This window comes from Neovison vison, chromosome 14 (assembly GCF_020171115.1).
Source record: "Neovison vison isolate M4711 chromosome 14, ASM_NN_V1, whole genome shotgun sequence".
NCBI classification, from domain to species: Eukaryota; Metazoa; Chordata; class Mammalia; order Carnivora; family Mustelidae; genus Neogale; species Neogale vison.
Genome location: NC_058104.1, coordinates 33,792,130 through 33,810,262, shown reverse-complemented (window position 1 = coordinate 33,810,262; position 18,133 = coordinate 33,792,130). Strand labels below are relative to the sequence as shown.

General features: G+C 48.9%; 1 protein-coding gene across 3 annotated transcripts in view; it reads left to right on the top strand.

Annotated features, from left to right (window-relative positions):
* PRKCB (protein kinase C beta) overlaps positions 1-18,133 on the top strand; it is a 326,959-nt gene that overhangs the window by 159,218 nt on the left and 149,608 nt on the right. For all 3 annotated transcript variants that reach the window (XM_044233161.1, XM_044233159.1, XM_044233160.1), the window contains 2 exons: positions 9,523-9,634; positions 10,007-10,135. In XM_044233161.1, coding sequence (XP_044089096.1) covers positions 9,523-9,634; positions 10,007-10,135 — 241 coding nt within the window. The remainder of the gene's footprint in view (positions 1-9,522; positions 9,635-10,006; positions 10,136-18,133) is intronic.

Sequence of the window (18,133 nt, the reverse complement as noted above, 5' to 3'; positions counted from 1 at the left end):
CCTCTGAGCCACCCAGGCGCCCACCACCAACATTTTCAAAGCGGACAGTCCTGCTGGGAGTAGGAGTGGCTGTGTATAAAGTGCATGTTTTCAGATGCTCAGATATGAAACTAGGACGTATTAAAGTTACAGGGAACCGAGGCGGGGCTAGAGAGAAATCAGTGGAACATAAGAGAAAATTTAAAAGTGAACAAAAGATCGATGAGGTGATATGATAAAAGAGGCATTTCAAGTCAGCAGGGAGAAGATACATCCCATACGTTTGTTGTTACAACTGGCTACACATTAAGAAAAAAAAAAAATGAAGGTCTTTCCTCAGAGGCCCCTGCTAAGATGAATTCCAAGGGAAGTACCGATTTCAGCGCAGAAAGTGAAACTGTAAGATGTTGAAGAAGATACTGGGAAGGACTTTCTAAATATAACAGCAGAGACACAGACTGTAAAGGAAAATGGAAAAATTGGCACTTTAAATACACACACACACACTTGCTGTATTATATGTTGAAAAATGAACAACAAAATTAAAAGGCAAATGAAGAACTGGAAAAATATTTACTGCTTATATCTTAGGTGAATGATTCATATGCTTAATCATTATATAGGAAATGCGTTGCGAATCATTTAGAAAGAAGCTTGAATTTAAATACAAAGGGTATGGACAGAGAATGAACGGTAACGGTGAGCATTATCAAATGTTTATTTCCGCCAGGGACTACTAGGCAGTTTCCATACATTCATTCACTGAACTCTCATCAACTTAGGAATTAGATATTATTATCCCACTTTCAGACAAAAGGCGAGCGAACACTTAAAAGGGTTCAAGAACTGTCCTCAGCATCGAAAATCTAATCAATTCCAGAGCCTGGGCGTTAGGTTTAAAGCTGGCTGTTAATTAACGCCTAATATTGACATGGACTCCAGTGCCCCTCTTAATGCAGGAAATCCTTTTTTTTTTTAAATCTTTTAATGCAGGAAATCCTATTCAAAATTCTCCCCAAGTTTACACAACCTAAGCAAGGCCTTCCAATCAATTACTTATTTGCAAAGGGGCGGAGCCTGGAAGGAGACGTGGTGTATCCAACTCAACCTGGCTCCAACCTTTGCACAGCGTTATCAGCTCGATTGACTTATTGGCTTGATTGACTTCCTTCTCCAGGAACACTATCAGAGATTTATTTATTTATTTTTTTAAGATTTAATTTATTTGACAGATCACAAGTAGGCAGAGAGGCAGGCAGAAGAGAGAGAGGGAAGCAGGCTCCCTGCTGAGCAGACAGCCCAATGGCGGACAGGATCCCAGGACCCTGGGATCATGACCTGAGCCAAAGGCAGAGGCTTTAACCCACTGAGCCACCCAGGCGCCCGCCATATCCCAGATCTTCACCAAAATACAGTTTCAATGGCGGAGCCCACGTGTGTAATTACAGCTTCTTACATGACCTGCTTCACGCTTCCCAAACCTTCATCCAGGCTTCCCTGCTTCTTTGTCTCTTGGGAAGCTTTGATATTTTGTTTACCCTTTGGGGTATGCCCCGGGCCATCCATTGTGTTACCTGGCACGTGGAGGTACCTGCTGTGAGATTTTTTTTTTCCCCTTGTGGAGAAGCCCTGAAATATTCTACTTTCCATCAGAACTATGCAAAGATCTGTGCAGAGAAGTCCTGCTCCCTATTCCTTTTGTTTCCTTCTGCCTCCGTCCATAAACACTTCTATTAGCTTCTCTTACAGTGTATCCATCCAGAGTTCCTCTACGTGGTATGGGTACTGTAGAATATAGTTACTTTCTAACCCCGAGCCACCTTCTCACACAAAAGGGAACATGCACTATAGACGCTTCTGCACCTTGGTGGTGGTGGTGGTTGTTTTTTTCAGTTTGACTTAAAAATATGCCCTTAAGATTTCTCCATATTAGTGCAGAAGACTTGTTCGTCCGTATACCTACCTGAGCAGTATGCCACCGCGTAGCTATACTATGATTTATTTAAGCAGCTCCCTTCCTAGGACACTTGGTTTATTTAAAATATTTTGGCTGTTATAAATAGCGCTTCAGTGAGCAACCTGTTTGTGTATTTTATTTCCTGTGTATGCAGGTTGATCTCCAGGATAAATTCCCAGAGTGGGACAAGTGGGTCACCGGGGAAGAAACATTTGTACTTTTCACAGATAGTGCCAAATAGCGATTGGCCGGCCCACCAGGGAGATGTGTATCTGTGTCTCCCCAGCTTCTCAACGGAGACAACTGGGGGGCATGTCTTAAAATTTTATTTTAGGAGTTGGCTCTTTCACTTTAAGGTGTATTAGAAAAAACATAATTTGCACATTGATCCCACGAGTTCCCACTCTTACAGGGTTTCATTTTAAAATAGTTTTATTTAGGGGCGCCTGGGTGACTCAGTGGGTTAAAGCCTCTGCCTTCGGCTCAGGTCATGATCTCGGGGTCCTGGGATCAAGCCCCGCATCGGGCTCTCTGCTCAGCAGGGAGCCTGCCCCTCTCTCTCTGCCTGCCTCTCTGCCTACTTGTGATTTCTGTCTGTCAAATAAATTAAAAAAAAAAAAACCTTTAAAATAGTTTTATTTATGTAAAGGACACGCGGAGTTGAAGAAAAATGGCATGTACACATTATAGGTAGTATGTGGACATGCAGAATTATGACAGCTCAAGACTGAAGTTTGGAAGGCGTCACTCCGATGATTTGTTCTCATGGGAATAATGAAATAAAGAGCTTGTACTTCTTGGGGGGGTGGGGGGGGGGTTGTGCTGGGAGCCCATCCATGAAGCCAGGCCATGAAAGGCATAAGGCACCAGAGACTCAGAGAGGTTAAGGCAATTGCCTGAGGTCACACAGTCAACCCCAGAGCCCCTGTTTGTAACTTCCCTGTGTTCTGACGGTGTTTCTAACTGGGATCTTCCATTTCACCTGGCCCTTCTGCCTCCTGGGAAATGTGCCTTCAGGGGCTTTTGTGGCCTGTAAATTCCAGGGATGACACAGTCCACATTTCCAGGTTGCTTTTATTCCTCCTCTGACTGATGTTGGTGTGCGTTTTTTTGGCCTTCGAGCTTCAATCCAGCTTCCCGATTTCCTGCAGCTTTGCCTCAGCGCAGCCAAATTTCAGCCCACCTGTGAACAAAGCCACACAGCCCATTCAGACCGAGAAAGGCTATTTTAGGCTGTGACTTAGATGTTTAAAGATATTTTTTTCTTGCTTTTGGTTTCTGATCTGTGCTTCCTTCCTCCTTAGCTGCTTGCGCCTGGAGTCAGGTGACAAGGCAGTGATGCTGAGCAGGGAGCTGCCCATCCTTTGGGCCTGGAGGTTGGGTATTTGTGGTGAAGATTCTGGCCTGGGGGTGGTGGTAGGGATCCCCCAGCAGCCCGTTCCTAGATGGTGCTGTGCTTGTGTGAGATGAAGGTTGCCATCATCTGTAGACCCCCACTGCCCCGTCAGGTGGGAGACCCTCTAGGGAGGCTGACGAGCAGGCAGACAGCCAGGTGACATGCCGGGGTCCCCACTCAGCTGCCTGGCAGACTTGGATTTCAATCCTGGCTCTCCCATTTTCTTGCTTTGAGACCTTGAATACATTACCTCTCAAGCCTCAGTTGGCTCATCTGAAATACCAGGGTACTAATAACTCTCCCCGCTCCTTGGCCATGGCCGAGACTCAATGATGTGATACAGGACACTTAACGCAATACTTGGGGGACAGTCCTGTTCGATTCGAGGTGGCAGTCGCAGTCCGATAGTTCATTATTATTTTGTTCTTGTGATTGAGCAATCTGTGGGAGCAGGATCGAAGTGGAAGGAAACTTAGAAATCCAGGCTCACCCAGCAGAAGGCATGATGGAACCTCAACCGTGAGAACTACTGGGGAGAGGAATCATGCCAGGATCTTGTGGAAGCGTGATTCCCAGGGTGGAGGAGATGACCCGGGGACTCTGGAAATCAAGGGCTGATCCTGGGGTGGGGACACTGGAGCTTCAGACCTCTTTCTGAATGCATTTGACCCTGAGCCAAATGAACTCATTCAGGAGGTTAGGGGCTGTGTTCATGTGTAAGTTCTCAGCTGGTGGACCAGAGAGGGAGGGGGTGGGGGGTCTGAGTGGGGTCATAAACCCACATTCCTACAGGGACCCGATCGGGAGGGGAAAAGGAAGCGTGGTGTGAGACAGTAGGGAGTGGCAGGGACTGCAGAAGACAAGTCTTGTCCCTCTCTGCAGGGGGTGACCACTGCTCAACCCACAGGGACGTCTGTCCAGTGTTGCTGTAACTTGTGATTTTTCAAAGGAGCCAGAAGTATACATTTTTATCTGACATTCTGTGATTTTTTTTTTTTTTAAACATAGTGAATTAACTTGAACTTTTAAGAAGCACCATATGGAGCAAATACAGCATGTTTGCAAAGTTGACAATGGCCCCTGGCTTCCAGATTGCAACCTCTGAGCATCAAGGAGGACCTACGCCAGGGATGGGGATGGGTGATAGATGGACTGGAGGAGACCCAGTCTGTGTGGCCTGGGATGCGGGGGATGGTTCCGACTCAGAAGCTTCATGGATCCCCAGGCTCATCCCAGAGCTGGTCAGTGGCCACAGCCTCCAAGGCTGGGAAGGGGATGTCTTTTGGTTAAAGGCCAGGCTGATATTTAACCTGGATGTACCAACACTGCTGTATCAGTTCTGGTAATACTGAAATACTGAAAATATTGAAAGGCTGATTGATAAATAGCCCCAGGCTTTCTGAACCTCCTCTTTCCACCATTTACCCACTTCTTACCTTGCCAGCTCCTTGACACCCCCCACCTCCGTTTCACTCCCCCTTCCCCCTGCCATGATCTGGCAACCACAGAGTTAACTCCCAGCAGAGCTAAACCTGCTGTTCCTTCTGATTGGTTAGTGAGCTGTACCTGAGCCGAAGTGATTAGAAATATCTTGACTCCCATCCCCGGTTGCAGGTACCAATGCCTACTTGGAAGGGCATAAACACCAAGGACACAGGGGACACAAAGGGCACAGGAAGAGTCAATGGATGCCAAGCCACGGAGGGACTGGAACCAGGAGCTCCGTCCCTCGGGGCATGTGGCCTGTTGTCTTTGTTCCTCTGTGTTCCTTGGAGCCCACTGTAGAAAAGGGCCACACCAGCCCTGGAGCTGCCCGTGTTCCCGACTGCTGGTGTCCCATTCACTAAACATGTGAGTCATTTGAGCCAAGCGCCTACCTCTCCTGCGGTCATCTGTGTCCGGGACAGCGGGCTGTCTCGAAGCACAAACCCACCCATCTCATAGGCGGCCCTGGGTACGAGCAGGCGCCCTTTAAGATTCTCCTCGAGGATCCTGGAGTCATGGGGCTCCCTGCTGTGGGACTGTGGCTTTATCCCAAGTTCTCCCAGGTAGCAGGAGGGAGGAGGGCAGAAGTGAACAGAGGATGACCTGATTGGTCTTGGGGGGTCTGAGGGATGGGTGTGTTGGGGTGGGGGTACTGGTACAACTTGAACCCTCCTGAAAGCCTGGGCTGGGGTGGGGCTGGGGGGGCAAGGTTGGAGGGATCTGCAACAGCTTCTAAATAAACCAGAAGCAAACTTTCCCTTGCAACATGCTCAGTTGGCCTTGCTTTCTCCTGTCTGGCTCTAATCCGCCTTGCACAGGGCTCTCCAAGTCATTTTCTAGAACAGCACATGCATGGCTCAGGGACTTTCAGTGGTTAGCACCAATGACAACAGCCCCCAGCTGCCACTGCAACTCCCAACCTCTCCATGCGTGCCAGCCACTGTGCGAACTGCTGGGCTTGCTGAGGCTGGGGAGCTGGGGGCAAGTCCCTGCGCCCCTCGGTCCTCATCTGTGAAATGGGTGTAGTAAAGTACATACTTCCTAGGAATGTTATAAGGATGAAATGAGTTAATGCCTGCCTGGTAAATCCCTGAAAGATAGTTCCTGTGTGAGTAAATGCTTAATAAATACTAACTCTCGCTCATTTATTGAGCACCTTCTATATGCCAAGTACAGTGTCTGCCCGGAGCAAAATTCCCTTATGTTGCTTGTAACTGAGCGTCAGAGAGATGAAATTAACACATGTAATCACAACCCAGTGGTTTAAATGCGACGATGGAGAAGATCTAGGAGGGCAGGATATTGGTGGGGCTTCTTGGTTTGTTTCTCTCTGCCATTAGAATGTGAATTCAGTGAGAGCAAGCCTTCTGGCTCTTCACGCACACTCGAATCCCCCGTGCCTAGAAAGACCCTGGCTCTCAGTAAACATTTGCTGGGTGAATGAGTGCAGGAAGGAAGGACGTGCCACGGCAGCTGGGCTGGAACAGAAGCCCATTAATGAAGTTGGGGAGGGAGGAGAGAAGGGAGAGAAACTTGGTGCGTCCCAGATTCAGAGCCAGGCAGAGCCGGCTGTGAATCCCAGCTTAGCAGTGGGCCAGCTGGGTGACCTGGGGGAAAATCTCTGTCTCTCTAGTCTGGGCCCATTTCACTGTCACTAAGATGGGAACGAATAACACCTTCCAAATGAAATATCCTGAGGACCGGAGAAAGTGCCCGAGAGACACCCAGCATACACTGGGTGTACCTTCCCATTTTTTTTTTTTTAAAAAGATTATTTATTTATTTATTTATTTGACAAGGATCAGAAGTAGGCAAAGAGGCAGGCAGAGAGAGAGGAAGGGAAGTAGGCTCCCTGCTTGAGCAGAGAGCCCAATGTGGGGCTCAATCTCGGGACCCTGAGATCATGACCTGAGCTGAAGGCAGAGGCTTTAACCCACTGAGCCACCCAGGCGCCCCTTACCTTCCCATTCTTTGTGCCACCCGGCATCTCCTCTTGTTGAAGAGACAGGATGGGGCAGAGAAGGTTCTTGGTAATATCTAGTCAGAAATGCTCAAATCCTTCTCCCAGAGATATTCCAAGGAGATGTGTATGGGGAAGAAAGGAAACCCAGCAAAGAGGCCATTTATTATTATTTGGAATTTATTATTAGATTATTAATAATCTAATAATATTATCTAAATAATATTATTATTTATTATTAGATTTGTCCCAAATCTCCAGGTCGAGCTCATGAGTCCCTCGGAGACTCCCTCTTTCTATACTAGGTACGCCTAAGGAAATGTAAACCATACTCAAAACAAATTCTTGGCGATACTCCAAGGTCCACTTATCAGGGAACTAGAAGAGAGTACAAAAGCCAAGGAGAGAAAGAGAAGCTGCCACAGGGTTTGGGGCTGAGTTGACCCAGGCCACTCATCCCAGCACATTCAGGGCTGGACCGTGGGATCTGAAGCCAGCAGCCTCCCGGGAGTGAGAGAGCTACCCGAGAGAAAGGGAAATATGGCAGGTGCGCCTTTACGCATGTGTGCAAGCCCCACCCATTGAGCGGGGCCAGTCAGTGCCTTGGAATCTGACCAACCAGATCTGCTCTCCTACCTCCTAGGGAGTGGGGAGTGAGAGCAGCCCTGAACTCCCCCTCCAGGCCAACACTGGTCATAAACAGGTATTTCCTTGGAGGAGGGTTGGAGGCACTCCTCAGCTCTAAGGTGAGCGCCCCCAAAGCCTTCAAGGATGGAAGATTTTTTTTAGCCAGGCTAACACTGAGTTATTGTTTTCATGCAGGGGAAATTCACCTTTTTTTTTTTTTTTTTACATACAGTAAAATTCAGTACAGTTTATATATAGAACATTTCAGGAAAAGACACTCAACACTTTAATAGCACATAACGTAATATCTACTTATTGTGTGTATTTATTTTCATTTGTTTATTTTCTGTCTGTTACTAGAACATCAGGTTCAAGTAAACACACGATGAGCTGAGTGAAGGAGGGAAGAGAGAGTAGCACATAGCAAAGACCGTTATGTCAGATCAGCCCTGGGTGGGAATCCCAGGTCCATGCTCTCCAGGCTCTGCTGCACATTGTTGCACAGAGAAAGCAACTTTCAGGCTGGCTTTGGGACAGGTGGGGATACTCACCACTATACTAACCCGAGGACGAGCCCTTGGGCTGGCTTTGGGAAGGAGAAGAAGGAGCTCTGTAATTAGGTCAGGGATGGAAGAGCACCTCTTGAGCAAGAAAGATAACATGCAGAGCCAGAGGGGCATGTTTGGGGGGCATGAATGAGTCCTATGTCCTGAGAACAGAGTGTGTGTTTGGGGAGACATAGCTGAGGTTATAAGGAAGGTGTAATAATAATGCAAGAGCTTATACCACTTATGGGCTGCCAGGTGGTTCTATGATCTCTACACAGATGAATCCATTTATTCCCAGTGGGCTAATAAGCTTGAAGCATTGCCATTACCTTTATTTTATTATCATTTTTAAAGATTTTATTTATTTGTTTGAAAGAGAGAGCATGAAAGAGAGTGAGAGCACACGCAGAGAGGAGGGGTAGAGAGAGAAGCAGACTCCCCATGGAACAAGGAGCCTGACATGGCGCTTGATCTGAGGACCCTGGGTTCATGACCTGAGCTGAAGGCAGACGCTGAACCACTGAGCCACCCAGCACACCCATTACCTCCATTTTATAGACAAGGACACTGAAGCACAAAGAGATTAAGTAACTTGCCCGAAGTCATACAGCTGAGAAGAACCCAGATTTTGCTCCAGAGTCTGTACCTTGAAGCTCTGTACTGTACTGCCAGGTTATGAAGGGCATGTTTGTTAGGGAACCAGATAAGCTGCTATAACAAATAGCCCCCCAGATATAGTGACGGAGGCAATCAGAAAGTAGGTTTTCTCTCAGATGTCTGCCCAAAGGGATGAAGTCCAAGACTAGTAGTGTAGTTCTGTCCTTTCAGCACAGGTCTCCAGGTTTGGGTCCAGGGCGTTTGGGGCCAGAAAGGCTTGGACACTTTTAAAGGCAAGAACCCTGAAGCACACCCATCCCACTGGCCAGAGCTTCGTCACATGGCCACATCAAACTGCAAGGGAGGCTGGGAAATGTAGTCCCTAACTGGGTGGCCACACTCTTCGCTCAAACTCAAGGGTTCTATTATTAAAGGAAAGAATGGGTCTTGTTGGAAAAACCAGGAGGCTCTGCCACAACCCGCAGACTACTCATTGGACTTTGAACTCTGGTCTGTAGGCGATGAGGTACTAGAAAATGGCCTTTAAGCAGAGAGGTTTTATGCTCAGACTCAGGTTTTAGTTCACTCCAGGGCCCTCCAGAGGCATGCTCAGAGGGTAAGGGGGAAAAAATAGGAACAAGGGGACCTGTTTAGCTGCTGTCTCTGGGGCTGCAGGCAGGAGTCAGGAGGTTGGGCTCTCAGGTGGAGGACGGGTGGCACAGGGAACTGGCTGGGGTAGCCGTGGGAGCCCGCTGCTGTCAGAGTCATTCGCTCATTCAAGCACTATTTCCCAAACGCATATCTGGTGCCGCGCCCCCCAGTGATGGTCCCAACAGGGGTGAGGAGTGCCGGGGCGGCTTCAGTTCTGGCTGAGTTCTCCAGGGATACTCCAAGCAGAGTGTTACCTGGATACTCCAGCCTTTGACTGGCCCTTCTGACACTGGCCTCTTTTGTTTGTTTCTCTTGGCCTTAGGACCCCCGGAGCAAACACAAGTTTAAAATCCACACGTACTCCAGCCCCACGTTTTGTGACCACTGTGGGTCACTGCTGTACGGACTCATCCACCAGGGGATGAAATGTGACAGTAAGTACATTTGCTCAGCGGCGGCCTCTGGTGACCGGGCTGCTTCCTCGTGGTTTGGGGGTCCGGGTCCACAGCACGTTCTCCCAAGCTCCGGCCAGGCTAGTGTGCGGGTTGTCTGTTAGTGAGTAATGAGCAACCCCCTGCCCCCCCCCCCCCATTGAAGGTGGCGATGCTGGCTTCAGAGCCATTCGGGTAGGCTGAGGGCGGACTCAGGCTGAACCCTGAGGCTTCAGGGAGGGCGGACAAAGTCCCACCTCCTCTGTCCGTCCGGGCCTGGGGGTGGGTTGGGGTGGGAAGGGGTTGGAAGAACCTTTCGAAGGACACCGGGCCGGAGGGGCCCAGCCTGAGCCGTGCCCCTCTCTGCCCTCGCAGCCTGCATGATGAACGTGCACAAACGCTGCGTGATGAACGTCCCCAGCCTGTGCGGCACAGACCACACGGAGCGCCGCGGCCGCATCTACATCCAGGCCCACATCGAGAGGGAAGTCCTCATCGTCGTCGGTAGGTGGCGCTGGGGATCCGGCGCTGACTCCGCGGGTCCGATCTGTGTGTTGGGGGAGGGGAAACTGCTGGAGGGATGGGCGGGGCGGGGCTGGGGGGCGGGGAGGGGACTGCGTGACCCTGCCTCCCAACCCTCCTGCCCCATCACAGCCTCTCCTGTCTGCAGGCACCTGCGCCGGCTGGAGCTCAGAAAGGCCCTACTCCACCTCTGCCTCTCCCTTTCCTACTCTTGCTCGGGGCGTGGAGTGTGCAGTTCTATTTCTTTTGTTAAGAAAACCTAGAAGGAATGCTTGGTGCTTCCGCGGACTTTCCCAGTGGGGAGAATAACCTTGGTGACAAACACCAAATTCCAGATTGTGACCACTTGGGCAGGAGGTGGGGGGCGGTGCCTTGTGCATCCCTGGGGGCTTTCTGTTTATTTGAAATAATTTTTTTTCTTAAACCTGACAGTGGCTACGTGGGTCCCTGTTCTATGATTCCCTATACTTTTTGCACTCCTGAAGTGTCTTCTTAATAATAAGAAAGACGGATAATACAGCCAGTGGGAGGGGTGCAGGGGGACTAGGGGAAGACAGGAGCAGGGCATGTGTGGCTCTTGGAATGGAACGTTCTAGAACTACTTGGCTCTGGCATGTGAAGCCCCAGCAAAGCAGAAACCTGGCTTTGCTGGACTGGTAAATACTCAGCCATAAAGCTACGGTAAACCCCACACTGAACCAGACAAGAACGGGACTAAAACTTCGGAGGAATTCTCTTCTCAAATGCTTGGGACACCAACTATAGACTTCATAACGAGTCCGTATAAGCAAGGTTTTATGACTTGGTAACTCAGGAAACTGATCATTAAAAGGATTGATTTTGCAAAACTTGGTCTACTTTTTAATTTTTTTTAATTTTTTATTATTTTTATTTTTTAAAGATTTTTATTTATTTATTTGACAGAGAGAAATCACAAGTAGATGGAGAGGCAGGCAGAGAGAGAGAGAGGGAAGCAGGCTCCCTGCTGAGCAGAGAGCCCGATGCGGGACTCGATCCCAGGACCCTGAGATCATGACCTGAGCCGAAGGCAGCGGCTTAACCCACTGAGCCACCCAGGCGCCCAAACTTGGTTTACTTTTGAGGCCCCAGATTGGTTCAGCATCTCTGATGTGTTCAGCCCTGTGCAGGGAGGGGCTTCACGTACACCGCGTGAAACTCCCAAAAATATCCCTGTAAAATACAACCCTTGTTTTACGTTGGGGTTCGTGATACCCAGTGGGCTCTTGGGAAATGTGCATTCCGTTAAATTGCTTTTTCCTCCAAAAGAAAGGCAAATGGCTGACTTCTTCCCATGGGGATGTTTGGGGATCCCCCAGGGAGAAGCAGGCAGTCACTGGTTCTGGAGAGAGGAGGGTTTTCCTTCTAGGGCAGTCTTAGCTTCCTGGTGCCTCGATGGGACAAAAATGAGACCCTGCTGCCCTCTAGTGTCCTTCTCTAGGAACTGTAGTGGCTCAGGTCTGTCGCAGGTGGCCGCAGACATTGAATAGAGCTCACCCATCCTATACAGGACTTTACTTAGTAAAATGCCATTGAAGTCTATCCATTGTTCCAATCAATCAATCAATATCATGTGATATGATAGAGGTGTTGGCTGACGCTATGCAGGAATCAAATCACAACATAAATGTGCCCAATCAACACATCGTATGTGAACACGACAGTCATATTGCCAATTACAGCTCCATGGAAAAGCCCTCCACGTCATCTCTTTCATCCTCACGACGACCTTGTGAAATGTGTGTGATGCTCGACTTATGAATGAAAATGCTAAGGCTCAGGGAGGTTAGGTTTCTAAGAACTTACACCGTTAGTAACAAAACAATAACAAAGCCGTAGCTAACACCAGAGTTTTTGAAAATGTGTCCATCACTGTGCAAAGCACTTACGAGCCGTATCTTGGTTAAATTTTTTGAGCAGCTTAGCAGTGTGCTAAGTTGTAGCATTATCTTTCTACTTATCAGGAAATAGGCTTGGAAAGCCACACACTTCATCACCTGGGTCTGTTAGACTCACTAGTATGATGTACGAGGTTACTTTTTAGCTTGGTCTCTGCCGTGCCCCCCCCCCCCAACCTTATTTATTTCCTTTGTGGTTTAGCTAGGTTACCTCTTACGGGCATTTCTTGGGGAGTCTTTTTTTCTGATGTGGTACAACACAGCCTCTCTTTTCAAATTCAAGGTCAGAGTCTTCCCCTTTACGCACAGATCTGCTCAGGCGTATCTTGATCACAAGCAGATGATTCTCTGGCAATCCCGCTATATGCCTATGAACCGGGAGCGTATAATCTCCCAGGCTGCGGTACCGAAATGCCACAAACTGGGCAGCTTGAAACAGCAGGAATTTATTCTGTAACTCTTCCGGAGGCTAGGAGTCGGGCATGAAAGTGTCGGCTGAGTTGGTTTGCTCTGGAATGCTCTGAGCAGTTTCTTCTGGTAGTTTCCATCAATCTTTGGTGTTCCTTGGCTTGTGGGGCCTGGTCTCTCCTTCATCATCACATGGCATTCTTCCCTGTGTCCAAGTTTCGTCTTCTTATAAGGATACCAGTCATTGGATTAGAGCTTCTCCAATCTAGTATGAGCTCATCTTAACTTAGTCGCATTCGCAAAGCTCTCATTTCCAAATAAGGTCACACTCCCAGGTACTGGGGTTGGGATATGACTATATCTTCTTCGGGGGGACACAATTCAGCCCATAACAAGGAGGTGGGTTGGGGCTCCCCTGGCATTAGGGGCAGAATATGTGCACGTCAGAGTTCTGAGAGCGTTGATGAATTCCCTACCAAGGTTTTCATGGTTGTGGTTTTCCAAGCACTTTGATCCTGGGCCATTCAGTGGAGAGGCAGTGTTGCTGCTGTCCTGTGGAGGAGGACAAGATTCAGTGAGGCTGGATAACCTGCCTGGTGTCACATGCGGCACGGGGGTGAGCGCCGGGGTCTCACGATGGCAGGTCACGGTGGCCCGCTGTGGCCCCTTCCCCGTGCCCGGTGCAGTCAGTGCTGGGAGTGCGCTTGTTGCCTGCCTGACTACTCAAGAACCTGAGGCTCTGGCTGCAGTTCTCTAAAAATAGAGCTGAGATGGAGATTTTCATTCAAGTGATTTATTGGGGCTGCTCGTGGGGGAAGAGGAGTCGGGGCAGAACAAAGAAAGCTAAGCGAGAGAACCGTCTTCCTAAAGACAGGCTTCAGTCTGATCCTTCCTCCTGCAGGGATTGGCCTAGCAGGGTCGGTCAGTGCTGGGGACAGCGCCGGGTCTCTCCCTCCCCACCACCCCAAGCATTCGTATGTTGAAGCTCTAACCCGGTGGGATGGTGTTTGGAGATGGGGCGTTCCTGAGGTCATTAGGGGTTGCTGAAGTGCTACGGGTGAGGTTCTCTGGTGAGATGAGTGGCTTTATAGGTAGAGGAAGAGAAACAGATTTCCCTCTCTGCACCGTATGGGGGCACAGTAGGAAGACGGCTGTCTAGAAGCCAGAAAGAGGGTCCTCGCTGGGAACCTGATATGGGAATTCCCAGCTTCCAGAACTCTGAGACATAAATGCTTATTGCTGAAGTCACCTAGTCTCTGGTGTTTTGTCAGGAGCCTGAGCTTAGCAGACAGTCGGTCTTGGCTGTAGGCTGCTGGGGTGGGAGGTGGGAAGGTGGGATTACCTCCCAGGCTAGGTGGCTTCCATGTGGACCAGGGCGACTGTCTGGACACAGGGGCAGCCGTGAGCCCTTGACAGCCAACATACACAGCAGCTGGGGGGTGGGGGCATGGGGCCAGTGTGGAGCGCCTGGATGTCCTTCCAGTCTCCCAAGCATCCTTCTGGTGTCGTGGTTGGGACTCCAGGCCCTCCTGCTTGATCTCAGACAGAGGGACCGGAGAGGAGAGAGCCCTCCCTGGCAGTGCTAGGTCAGATCACCTGACTCCCTCCAGACCGTAGATGCATACTCGGTGTTCGGACTTTCCACTCCCCAGCCCAGGATGCTGTGCCATTTGCTCTGACTGTTCTCTTGCTCTTTGGAGATCCCATCATCTCCAGAAGCAAGTTACAGCTGCTTCTGGAAGATCCGAAGGTTTCCTCATCTCTCTTGGCTCCTGAAATCCAGGCTTTATATCTACTGCCAGGGATCTCGCAAGTCAAGATCGGAATAGAAATCCAGTCAGCTCCCCCTCTTTTAAAAACCCATCAGTGGTTTCTCATTGCCCTCAGAACAGATAAACCTAATGTGGCAACCTCATTCTTGATTCTCTGTCTCTCCCTCCAGATTTTCTTTTAACCCTTCGTCCTCTCCGGGCTGCCCCCCACCTTTGGACTGCTGTACCTTTCTGTTCCTTTCCTGTGCAATGTTTACCTTTGCCCTCTTGTCTTCTTCCCATGGGTCATTCTTTTCCTTCTTACAGGATTCAGCTCGCCTTTACCATCAGGGAAGCTTCCCCAAGGTTCCCACCCTTCTAGACGCTCATGGTATCTGAACTTGAGCTTGTGTCAGTGACGGTCCTAAGGTGGGTGAATTATGTCTGTCTCTCCCACTGGACTCGAAGCTCCTTGACAGCGAGACAGCGTCTGCTTTGGCTCACACTCTGCCCAGCACCTCGTGGGACGGATGTCACTAAATATGCGTGGCGTCAGTGGATGTATGTTTGAATGATAACACACTAGAGGGTCCTGATGGATACCGGGACTTCCCAGATGACCCCCTAATCAGCGCTTCCTGAAGTGAGGAGTTGGGAGTTCAGCAGATAATCCCTTTCACACGCTTATTCTTGTAGGGAGGATACCTTACAAAAACTCTTAAGGACCAAGTCCCAGATAAACAGCAAGTATTATGGAGACTGGGACCCACTCTTTGGAGGCATGACCACAGCAATTCCTGGGTGATGCAGAAAAGACCCAGAGCAGCAGGACTTGTAGAGTCATAGGAAACCACACGGACCTCGTGGTGCCGAGCGGTATCGTGGGAACAGACCGTGTAAGGTCGGAGGCCCTCAGGAAAGCTGTACAGTGCTCCTAGAGTTCATAAAGCCCGTGTCCCTACACATATGAATCCCCTTTCAATTCAGTATCTCTCGATTGACGTAACAACTGGTATCCCATTATTTACATTCCCACCTACGTTACGGCCATCTGCAAACCCTTAACCATGTCTGTATTTGTATCCATAATTGTATCTCATGAAAATTGGGGCTGTTTGGAAAGAAAAGTAGAAAGAACAGTTTTTTTTTTTTTTTTTAAATCTTGCTCTTGCGCACTCCTGTCCAGTGTTCTCACCATCGTATTGTGCTCTACAGAACACTTCTTAGACAGAAGCATCTCCCAGAAGACTTAGGTCCTTCCAATATTGTGGTATCTTAATCCTTCCCAAGATCTGACATTCTTACATCAAAAGAAGAAGTGCACCAAATAGGCATCAGTTCTCGACGGGCTATTGAGAAAAGTTGAGGTCATATCTGCCTGTACCCCAGCTTCTAAAGAGGTCCTGAAAGCACTCTTGGAGAAAGGAAATGGATGCTGAAGGGTCCCAGAAGACTCTCTTGTCATTTAAAGGACTGTTTCTGGGTAGAGTAGGTTTTGCCATCATGGCAACCCAAACAGTGGGAAAAGAGTATAAGAAAACCTATGGGGGCCCTTCACTTGATATTCCGCTTGGGTAACTGTGGTCTAAAACCAATATGGCAGGACTTGACCTGAAGAGCAGAGAGTGTGTGCTGTGCACAGAGGGGTGAGGGGGACGTGTGGGGTTGGGTTGGAGGGATTAGGTGTTTCCAGGGTGATGAGGAAGATAGCATGTCATAGGGCAGAAAGGTGAGATGAGCTCAGTAGGCATAGGTGTTCATTCATTCATTCACTCATTCATTCATTCATTCATTCATTCATTCATGTTGGGCCTCAGTACCAGTTTGGGTCCAATGACCAATGAGATCTAGTATCCATCCTCAGGGAGCTCATAGCCTGGTGGAGGAGATAGGCCTAGATCGCTGTGTTGCCAAGTGACAAGAAGTGGCTGGGGCAGGGTGTGTAGGAGACAGCTGTTAAGTGTGGCTTCCTTTCCCTGCATCCGGGGTCCAGACTCCTCTACAATCCATTCACTCCCTCTCCCAGTCATTCATTTGTTCGTTCAACAGCATTTGAGTTTCTCCTTTTTGCCGAGCATATTCTAGAGCCTTGAGTCACAGCAAGAGAGGAGACAGGTCTCTTTGCCTGGATGAACATCACAACCTTGCCAGCGTTCGGGGACCCTTGAGATCTTTCCGCACCTTTCTTCCTTCTGCTAGCCACAAGGAATCTCATTCTTGTTGGGCTAAAGTCCACTCCCCATCAAACCTTTTTCAAGACACTCAGTGCTCACAGACCCTCTTCGTGAAGGTGACCTTCTCTTTGAAACCTCTGAGGTTTGGGAATTTGGGACATAGGACAAGAATGACCTGAAGGCTATTTCTGCTTTTTCACTGCTACATACTTCCACTGAGATGGCCGTCTGCTTGGAAGGGAAAGAGAAGGCGGGAGGAAAAGAAAAACGTAAGGAAAGAAAATACAGATAGAATAAAGTCTTGAAATATGACTCCACCTTGCTTCAATGGCAAGGGTAGAACATGATCATAAATCAGACCACTTGGGCCCACTAGGGGGCAGTGTCTGCCTTCAAAGTCATTCCTCCCCAAAGGCTCTCTTTTCCAAAGATGCCCAAGTTTTACAGAATGAAATGAGACCACAGCGTCATCATTGTCCATATGGAAGGCATCACAGAGAAGAGCTCAGCCCCTCTTCCGTACCCCCATGAAACAACCGAGTCACTGAGGCCCAAGAAAGGAGGCCATTCTCAAAGCCATACATCATGGAACAGGGACAGGATCCGGCTCGTGTAGATTACCCCCTCCCCACATCACCAGTTAGTACTTTTTCCCCAAATGTCCTGTTTTGAGAAATGTCCGACATACAACTAAGCTGAAAGGATTTTACAGTGAACACTCAAACCTGCCATTAACATTCTACTACACTTGCTTCCTCAGTAACCGTCCCCCCTTACTCTCCATCCATCAACCCATCTTATTTTTTGACATATTTCAAAGCAAATTGAAGCCATCAATTCAGTTCCCCCTAAACACTTAAGCATGTCCATCATCAACTAGAATACAACACTTATTTACAGGTTTTTTTTTTTTTTTAATGTTTGAGGTAAAATTTGCAAAAGAGGGGAATACCTTCAGTGGACAATGGCTGGGTTTTGACAAATGCATTTTACTTTGTCACCTCAACCCCCATTAGGTTAATCCTCTCTCTTGTTGTCACAGCTCCCATTGGGTGGTAAAAGTTGTGAACACTATCTGTGCTCAGAAGACTGCCCAGTGTGGACAGACAGGCATGTCCCCCTCAGCCCACATGGCTTCCGCCACCGAGGAGATGTGGGAATGGGGCGCCATGACACCTATGATCCCTTAGACCACATCGTACCTAGTTGTTGTTGGATTTTGTTTGTTTGTTTGTTTGGAGAAACTGTAACACAGCAAAATAGGTTCGTTGAAAACACATCATTATGTCCTCACTGGAAAGCCAATTCCCTTAAAACAAACTCGGGAAGACACGTCCGTTCTGCTGCTCTGCATTGTTTTGGTCCCGAAGAAGTCGAGTTAAATCATATCGCCGTCTGCGCAGCTCTGTTTTTCTCAGTGCAGCAGAGGTCATGTCCTGGAGAGGTTGGAGGATTGCTGGGCAGCCTTCCTCTGAAGCCTGTGGCTCAAGAGGCGGGAGGTAGGTGTCCTAGACACCAAGATGACAGAGGGGACCAGACCCTTTCTACTCAGTGTTCCTTGTCCTCTTCCCTGAATATTTACTCTCATCAGAATGATCAAGGTCCGAGGCCCCCAAGCCTCAGGAGAGGCGGGGTGCTCAGTTACTTTCCCTGAATGCCTGCTGAATTGTGTCCCAAGGGGGAGCACGGCCAGGACCTGCAAGACTGTGACTTGTCACCGCTTTCTTAGGA